Genomic DNA, 9,062 nt, shown 5'->3' with positions numbered 1-9,062 from the left:
GCAGGTGCGGCACTGAGTGAGCAGGTGTCATGCCATTTGCTGCCTGAGCCGAGGTTGTGACTCACAGGCGGCTGTTCTGTTGGCTTGTGTACTCCCCAGTACCCTTAGCTCCCCCTGTACCTTAGGAAGGACCCCAGATGCCAGCAGCCAGAGCTGTAGTCAAGGTGGAGAGGAAGCTGAGTCTGTCATAGAGTAGCATTCCCTGGGTCTTGTGTGAGAGCACACATGTCCTTTGTTCCTGTCTGGGTTATATGCTAACTGAAGGATTCCTGGAAAGCACTCAGCCCAGAGGTCAGAACCCAAAGGCCTGTGGGCTGGACCTTGCCTACAGAGCTAACCCAGTCACTGCATCAGTCACCAACCCCACTAATGCTGTGTAACAAATAGCCCCAAACCACACACAGTAGCTGTAGGTATTTAACTGAGACTTCTGTCAGCATATTCTAGGCAATAAATGCTTGACAGTCAGCAGACATCACTTAGTGGGCATGTTTAATTTGCCTGGGGCATTGATGGGTGTTTGGAACCTTCCACCATGATCCTGGCAGCTACCATTTACCTTACTGGTTATGTGGAAACAATTCTGCTCCTGGACACTATAGATGGGAAAGAATTCTTGCCCACAGGAGCCAGGTACACAGTGCATGGTGGGCAGGGCTCTGGAGGATGAGCACCAGGGGTTCAGATGTCTGATACAATGAACCTTTTTGGCCCTAGATGGAGATCCCTCCACCTAACGCCAACAGAGTGGGATGTGTGGCCTGTGGGGTTCAGAAGCCCAGCTTGGACCCAAGTCTACACACCATTGATCACCACTCCAGTGAAAGATGCTGTTGGTGGCTGGCCGGAGGCTGTATGGTGCCAACTTCCACCAGGGAGACCTAGGCAGCTTTGGTGTCCCAAGAGCCAGGCTCCACCCTAGGGCCCTGACTGAGGGCAGAGTGGGTGGACCTCAGCTGGAAGCTAGAGGACCCATGGGCATTAGAGGCTGATGGACTCAGAGCAACAGAAACCACAGCTGTTCGCCACACACACACCTGTCACTGTAGATGAACACAGGTCTCCACTGGATTACACTGCCCCTCCCCCCCCCCCCCCCCCCCCCCCGCATCCTTTCCAACAGCCCAGCAAAGGCTCCCACCCTGTGGTTGGCAGTCATTTCCAGGCAGTGTGGCTTCGTGATCAAGAGACTTTCTGGGGCACAGACAGCTGAAGATGTCCATGGGCCAGAGGAAGTGTGTTCACCCTTACTTGGAGCGGGCATCATGCTGACAATGCCCGCTCACAGCATAGCATGGGGCATGACAGGTTATAGAGGACTGCAGGGAACCGATCCTGCGGGGCTGAGGGGTGGGACGCAGGCCGGCTTTCCTGGGTGGAAGGCCAAGTACGGACACCAGCAGCTACTATGTCAGCTCAACCAAGGGGACAACTTTGATCCTGACCAGAATTTCTGTCCCAGCCAGCTCTAATAGCATCCCTGAGGCTACTGAATTAAGGTTGTGGGGGAGGGGAGGGCAGCTTCCTGGGAGTGACAAGCAGACCTCTGAGATCCTCTCCTGCCTCTGGGGATTCTGCTTGAGGAGCCCTGCTCTAAGCTCGCCCTTATCTGCTCCCATGGTTTTGTTTCCGCCAGGCCAGCGTCGTCAGTAATTAAAAGCACCAATTAATCTCCAAAGCTGCTTGGAGATACACTGCCAACTGCCGCATGCACTGCTCCCAGTGCAGGGGCCCAAGCCAAGGGTTGGGGACACACACATGAGGACATTCCAACCTGGGGTTTACAGACTCCCTCATCCTCCTCCTTCCCCAGGCCCCAGGGCCAGTGGTCCAGAAATGGGCACCTAGGCCAAGTTCAACAAACCAGCCCATGTGATGATGGGAAGTCCTGAACTGGGGTGAGGTTATGCATTGTGGAGTCAGGCCAGCCCCAGTCAAGGAGGAGAGTAAGGGCAGAAAGGAAGAGCTAAGAGAAGAAGCAGTCCACACTTGGATAAGGACAGGTGGCCCAAGAAGTGGCTTGAATAGCAGCCACTCAAGTTTAAGACGTCCATGTTCTCAAATGCCCTCTGCCCCCTCGGGTCTTATAAGTTGCCACCCACAGGGAGAACTCTTCCCTCCTTTCCTTGAAGTAACTGGGAAGCTTCAGGTGTCAGTGGAACTGTCATTTCTCTAAGCCTTCTGGGGCCATCCTTCCTTAAGGCCCCCTCCTTTGCTGGTTGCAACCCCTAGAAAGGACTACCTGCCCCTGTCTCTACTCAACACCAGGACTATCTAGGGACTAGGGCCATGGCTTAGGAGGAGGCCCTCGCACGAGGCTGTGTTTGAACAGTAACAAGGAACATGTGAACCCACTCTGGGTATCTCCTTTCTGGAGAGTGTTCATTCAGGGTCTGTCTAGTAGCTGAGGATGAGAGTCACCTTCAACTTGCAAGAGGTCGAAGGGCCAGAGGGCACACTGACTTTTCCCTGTGGATTGACCCTTGGATTGAGCCAGCCAGGGCCAGGCAGGGGTGGGCCCTCAATTCCCAGATAAGACCATGGTGACCTATATGAGCATGGTGGGGGTTGGAAGCCAGTCCTCTCTATCTAGAGGGGGGGGGGTGCAAGCTGAGCATGGAGCCACAGTGAGCTCCTCCTTCCTTCCTCCAAGAGTCACAGCAGCCACTTCCTGGGGTACTGGGGACCTGCTTTGTGCCTTCCTGACAAAGTTGAGCTCTCCATTAAGGCCTATGGCCCAAGAGCACTGGAGCCAGGGACCAGTGGAACCCCATATTCCCGGGGACAGGGGCTGAGAGGCAGCAATTTCTCGGATGCTTCAGGCAGCTGCCCTTCCTAGGTCCTTCCCTCTTCATGTCACCAGCCACTACAGCAGGACAGGGAGCCATTCCAGAAGCAAGGCTGCAGGTCGGCAGTCTGGGCCTAGACTGAAGGAGGGCTTTCCAGACTTGGTGGTTGGGGGCAGCAGGGTCCACAGTCCTGCGCCACAAAACCCACAGGTTTGGGGGTCACCTGCATCTCGAGAACCTCAAGCTAGATGCTCCCACGGTGACCATTTAGAGGAGGAGGCGGCGCAGCTTGGCAGGTCCAGCGCCTCCCGCGAATTTGGCGAGAGAATTCGAGCCGCCCTTGGGGACTGCCGGGCCCGAGGCCAGCTCGCGGGGGCGACCTCGGGCGCGGCTTCGAGTAGCAGCTCGGAGCTGGCCTGGGGCGGGGAGGGCCCCTCTCCGACCCGGAGTTCTTCCCTCCTCCTCCTCCTCCTCCTCTCCAGGCACCGAGGCGTAGCGGCCCGGCGTGGCCTCCGCCTCCGCCGGACCACCCGCCAGGCCCTCGGAGTCTCGGCCTTGGGTCACGCCCGGAAGGTCCCGGGCCCCCGCGTCCGGTCCCGCCATCCGCCCTAAAGGGCCGGGTAGCCGCGGCCAGCACCCCCGCGCACTGTCCAGCCCGGGCGTCCCTGAGCTCGCGCCTCGGTCCCGAGTCACCTGGTGGCTCCGGCAGCAGGTTTGGACGCTGCAGCGGCTCCCGCGCGCCCGGGATGGACGGCGAGACTTGGGGTGGGGGCCCTTGAGCACCCGCACGCTCGCCGGGCGCTGGGTGCCCACGAGCGGAGTCGCGCGGCCGAGGCAGAAGCGCCGGGGTAGCCTGTGCCCGGGCCTCTGACCCCAGGCGCCGGCGGCGGCGGCGGGGTGCGCGGCCCACGTGGTGCGGCGGAGCGCGCGGGGAGGGGGCTTGCTGGGGTCGGGGGCGTGGCATCCAGGCCCCGCCCCGTGGAGTGCTCGGCCAATCCAGGCCTTGGGAGGCGGGGCCTGAGCTACCGCTTAAAGAAACTTGTTGCGGGTCCCAGACCCGCGACTGAGCAGCGGCGGCGGAGCTGGAGCCGGAGGCTGGCAGCGTGCGAGTTGGTGGGAACGAAGGTCCGGCCCGGCCCGGCCGTGCGCTGCGAGCGCGCATCCCAGGGCGGCTGCGGTGATCCCGGCAACTACCCCCCACTCCGCCCCCGCGTCCGTTCCCCGTGCGTGGTCCCGATGCTGGACATGAGCGAGGTCCGTGCCCAGCCGCCCTGCAGCCCGTCGGGCACCGCCAGCTCCATGTCGCACGTGGAGGACTCGGACTCGGATGCGCCGCCGTCGCCCGCGGGCTCCGAGGGACTGGGCCGCGCAGGGGGCGCCGGCAGGGGCGACAGCGCCGAGGCTTCGGACGAGCGCTTCCCAGCCTGCATCCGCGACGCCGTGTCGCAGGTGCTCAAGGGCTACGACTGGAGCCTGGTGCCCATGCCCGTGCGGGGGGGCGGCGGCGGCGCGCTCAAGGCCAAGCCGCACGTGAAGCGGCCCATGAACGCCTTCATGGTGTGGGCGCAGGCGGCGCGCCGAAAGCTGGCCGATCAGTACCCGCATCTTCACAACGCCGAGCTCAGCAAGACGCTGGGCAAGCTGTGGCGGTGAGTACGGAAACCCTGGCTTGCCAGCCAGAGGACCGCTCCGCGGGGAACGCAGGGGCTGGAGGAGGTGGCTCCGTGCCCGACCTTGGGCTGTGCTGCTGGGCTGGTTCCAGGGTGGGACCGGTGGAAAAAAACACCCTCTGGTCAGCTGGGACCAAGCACCAGGTGCTGGGGCTCTGGGGATGGACGGAGGCCAGTGCCTGGAGTGTGGCTCTCCAGCCAATTCTGGGACACCCTGCTGAGAAAATGCAGAATTGGGGAACCCCCAGCTGTGAGTGGCACAGGGGCAAACAGGCAGCTGCTCTCTGGAGATGTCCTGCCCTGAGCAAAGGCTGGAACCCGGAGACACCCTGACGTACATGAGGAGGGAGTCCGGGTCTGCCAGCTGCTACCCTACCCACACTTCTCCCTCTCCCGGGCCACCCCTACCCAGAAGGAAGGAAGGAAAAAGGTTCTCTGGGCCCTTTGATGTGTGCTAAAGCAGGGCTTTGTAGGGGGACGCAGGGAATATAGCAAGGCTGCTCAGTAAGCTCCCTCACCCCACAAATGTCCTCTTCTTGCGTTTAAAACTGTAAATGTCTGGTTCCTTTTGGAGTCTGGAGCACTGTGAACTGAGCTAGACAGTAGTACCCAGTCTCCCCACACACACCCAATCTGGACCCCACTGGCAGAAGTGCAAAGCTGGAAGAATCTGAGAGGCGTGTGCCTGAGTTTGCCATTGCTGCTGGAAGCTTGGGACTGGAGGCGAATTCAGCACTGTTTCTGGAAGCCTCTGCCTTTGTCCACAGTGTGGTTCTCACTGGGTCCTGCCTAAGTCCTCCACATCATTCAGAAAGATCTAGAGGGAAGGAACAAACAGGCCTAGGAAGGGAGACTTTGGGGGGAAAAGATGAAGAGCTGGGGTGTTTCTTAGATGGTAGTGACTCTTACGGCCGTCACAAACAGGACTTCTGGGCTCTGGGCTGCCTGGGTGGGGGGTGGGGTGGGGCAAGTTACCTGCTTGAGAGTGTCCTGGGCTCTCCTGTACCATGGTGTGTTTCCTCTGACACCAAGCTAAACCCCACGGTGGTATGTGCCAGTGCCACCTGGACCCCAGGCAGCCCTGGCATTCGATGGCCATCCTTTCCCTGTTGTGTACTCTGCAGCTTGCTGAGTGAGAGTGAGAAGCGTCCTTTCGTGGAGGAGGCTGAGCGACTTCGTGTCCAGCACAAGAAAGACCACCCAGACTACAAGTACCAGCCACGCCGAAGAAAGAGCGTGAAGACTGGCCGAAGCGACTCCGACTCTGGCACTGAGCTGGGCCACCACCCGGGTGGCCCCATGTACAAAGCTGAGGCTGTGCTCAGTGACGCACACCACCATGGCGACCACACAGGTGGGCTCCTGGGCTGGCAGTGTGGGAAAAGGCAGTGGTGGGGCCGAGCTGTGGGGAGGGACCCCTCTAGGGTGGAGAGCCAGACCTTTCCTGGTGACCTGAAAAAAAATGCCCTTGGGGTGCACAAGGTTGGGGGCTGCTTAGTCCCTACAGCCCAAGTCTTAATAGTTTTGCCCACTGCAGCACCCTAGAGATGGGCATTCTTGGCAGGACTCACCTATGGTTTGTCTCCATTCTACAGTGTGACAGACATGAGTGAGCAGCCCCACCTTCAAAATCAGGCATAAGGCCCAGCAGCGTGTGAAAGCTGCCTGAAGCCCACGGGTCTCGGTTTACCCCACTCTGTTGGGAAGAATGGGTTTGCCTACGGTGGCCTTCTGCTCTGAGCTGGGCGTTCCCTGAGTGCCCTGTTAGCGCTCGCTCAGGTAGTGTCAGCCAGCAGTCTCCCGTTCCCTGCCTTGGTGTTCAGGGAGAGGCCTCAAGTCTCCCCACAGCACGGTGCTTAGTAGAATTTTCTAGGCCAGTGGGTGAGGTGTGAGTCTTGAGTTTGCAGGAATTTCTGGGAATGTAAGGAAACAAAAAAACTGTTGATTCGTACCTGTGGCAGTTACCGGGGCTGGTGTTGCGCGCCAGCTCCACCCTGGCCCCACAGAAGGAGCATTCATCCTTGCAATGTGTTCTCCTCTTAAGGCCAGACCCATGGGCCGCCCACCCCGCCCACCACCCCCAAAACCGACCTGCACCAGGCTGGTAGCCAGGGCAAGCAGGAGCTGAGGCTGGAAGGACGCCGCCTGGTGGACAGCGGGCGCCAGAACATCGACTTCAGCAACGTGGACATCTCCGAGCTTAGCAGTGAGGTCATCGGCAACATGGACACCTTTGATGTCCACGAGTTTGACCAGTATCTGCCCCTTAATGGCCACTCGGCCCTTCCCACAGAATCCAGCCAGGCGACTGCCTCTGGTTCCTATGGGGGCACCTCCTACTCCCACTCTGGGGCAGCCGGTGTGGGGGCATCCTCCGTGTGGGCACACAAGGGAACCCCGTCTGCCTCAGCATCACCCACCGAGGCTGGACCCCCGCGACCACACATCAAGACAGAGCAGCTGAGTCCCAGCCACTACAGTGACCAGCCGCATGGCTCACCAGGCCGTGCCGACTACGGCTCCTACAGCGCCCAGGCCAGCGTCACCACGGCTGGCCCCGCTGCAGCTGCCAGCCCCTTCGCCAGCTCACAGTGTGATTACACTGACCTGCAGGCCTCCAACTACTACAGCCCCTACCCAGGCTACCCGCCCAGTCTCTACCAGTACCCCTACTTCCACTCATCCCGCCGGCCCTACGCCTCACCGCTGCTCAGTGGACTGTCCATGCAGCCCTCTCACAGCCCCGGCAGCAACTGGGACCAGCCAGTGTACACCACCCTGACCCGGCCCTGAGGCTGCCATTTCCTGGGGGACTCTGCGTCCACGGAGGACAACCATGTCTCTGAGGTCTCCCAGAAAGCGGGGAGGCAAGCAGCGTGGCCGTGCTCTGTCAAGTGCCTGCTGAATTCCTGGGAAGCCAGCTGTGTTACTCCATGTCCCTTGCCTCTGGATGTCTAGGCTTCCGCTAAGGGACAGAGCTCTCTTTTCCTGCTCATCTCCTTATCTCTGAGGTAACTAGTGATTCCAAAACAGATGGTCATTTGGTCCCGCTCCCATGAGGACCATGGGCATCAGCCTCTAGGTTTTGCCTCTCAGTAACTAAGGCAACCACAGCTGAGGACAGAAGGAGAGAAGGTTGTTCAAGGTCCTCACCAGCTGGGCCGAGGACCCTTGGGACCAAAGGGTGCTGTCCACAGACTCTGGGGCATCCATCCTCTTGAGTATCTCTTGGGACCAACAGGAGACTGAGTGGTTTCCCCTCATCCTAGCTCTTCCCAGCAAGGTTCTGCTGAGATGAACACTTACCATGTTTATTTTTATTATTTTTTGGTTATTTTTATTTTTAATGCTTAAACATGTTTGTTTTGAAGGCTGTTGAAGACATATTTATGTTCTGTATTATTTTATCTTTAATTAATGAAGTAATTTTGTGCAGAGAGTTGACTTTAAGACAGAATGAAAGCCAGGGAAGCTTTTCATGAGAGGCAGGAGGGAGAGGGTGTGGCGCCCACCGCCATCTCTTTGCTCAGCCTTTGGGCAGCTCTGGAAGCCTTGTGCCAGGCATAGGAGGGAGCTGTTTGCTTCTTGGGGTCTGATCAGAATGGAATGTCCAGCACCTGCATCAGTTTGGGCTTTGGAAGGGAGGAGTGTCATGCCTGCCCTCAACAGTGCCAAGTGGTAGAAGACAGAATTTCTTGCAAGCCATGGTTGCAGCATCACGATCATCTTGGCTCTTCGGCACCAGGCGCCACCTACCAAGCTGTGAAATGAAACCTCCTCCACTCACCATGTCTAGGTTCCTAGTTAGAGAATAACACCTGCTTTACCGAACTGCTACGCCGTGTGCTGAGCATATAACCGCCTACTTCACAGAAATTTGTGCCTTTGAAACTTTGTAAATTTAAACGCATCTGAGAAACTTGCTTCTTTTTACTTTTTCTACTTTTCGTACCTTTTTTTTTTTAAGGAAAAAAAAACCTGTCTTTTTTTGGCATATCTCCTTTTGGGGGTGGGGGTGGGCACTGCAGCAAACTAGTTTTTATGTGATCTATTTTTCTTCGGTGTTGAGTTTGGAAAGACTTTTGCTGTCACTTGCCTGCTGGTTTCGCTACTTTCTGACCGAGCAATGCTAACTTTTGTACAGATTGATTTGATAACATTAAAAAAAAGTGCTTTTTATCTACTTGGGACACATTCTGTGCATGGCTTCCCATGAGCCTGAGGACTCCGTGGTAAAGGGTTTTGGCAAGGGCGAATGAGGCTCTGCTGAGGGTCTGTTTCCAGCTGCCCCTGATCAGGCCACTGCAAGGGCGGTGACGTGGTGGCCAGGAGCCCACCCAGACCTCCCTCCCCCAGGGCAGGGGCTTCTTCTTATCCTAGGGACTTGGCCAGACACCCCCTCACAATCGCTGGGTCTGAATTTTAACGTGGGTTTCCTTCTTGAGTGGGGGATGCTCCTCAGGAGGCAAAACAGGGTCCAGATGGGCCGTGCTGGGCCGTTTTCTCCTCCCAGGCAAATAAGGGCTGGTCTCTGGGTGGTTGTGTAGTGTAGCAAGCTGATGGCATTTTGGGGGCCCTGGCTCAGAGCCAGGCGTGGAGCAGA

At 58.2% G+C, this 9,062-nt stretch overlaps 1 protein-coding gene across 1 annotated transcript; it reads left to right on the top strand.

The window, feature by feature from the left end:
• Positions 1 to 3,891: 3,891 nt before the first annotated feature.
• On the top strand, positions 3,892 to 8,382 carry Sox8 (SRY-box transcription factor 8). The gene is made up of 3 exons (XM_004652137.2): positions 3,892 to 4,438; positions 5,584 to 5,813; positions 6,504 to 8,382. The coding sequence occupies exons 1-3, from the start codon at positions 4,026 to 4,028 to the stop codon at positions 7,250 to 7,252; spliced, it is 1,392 nt and encodes a 463-aa protein (XP_004652194.1). The 5' UTR covers positions 3,892 to 4,025; the 3' UTR covers positions 7,253 to 8,382.
• Positions 8,383 to 9,062: the final 680 nt, after the last annotated feature.

The sequence above is a fragment of the Jaculus jaculus genome, chromosome 11 (genome assembly GCF_020740685.1).
Source record: "Jaculus jaculus isolate mJacJac1 chromosome 11, mJacJac1.mat.Y.cur, whole genome shotgun sequence".
NCBI classification, from domain to species: domain Eukaryota; kingdom Metazoa; phylum Chordata; class Mammalia; order Rodentia; family Dipodidae; genus Jaculus; species Jaculus jaculus.
Note: the sequence above shows the minus strand (reverse complement) of the source record. Positions and strands in the feature narration are given on the sequence as shown.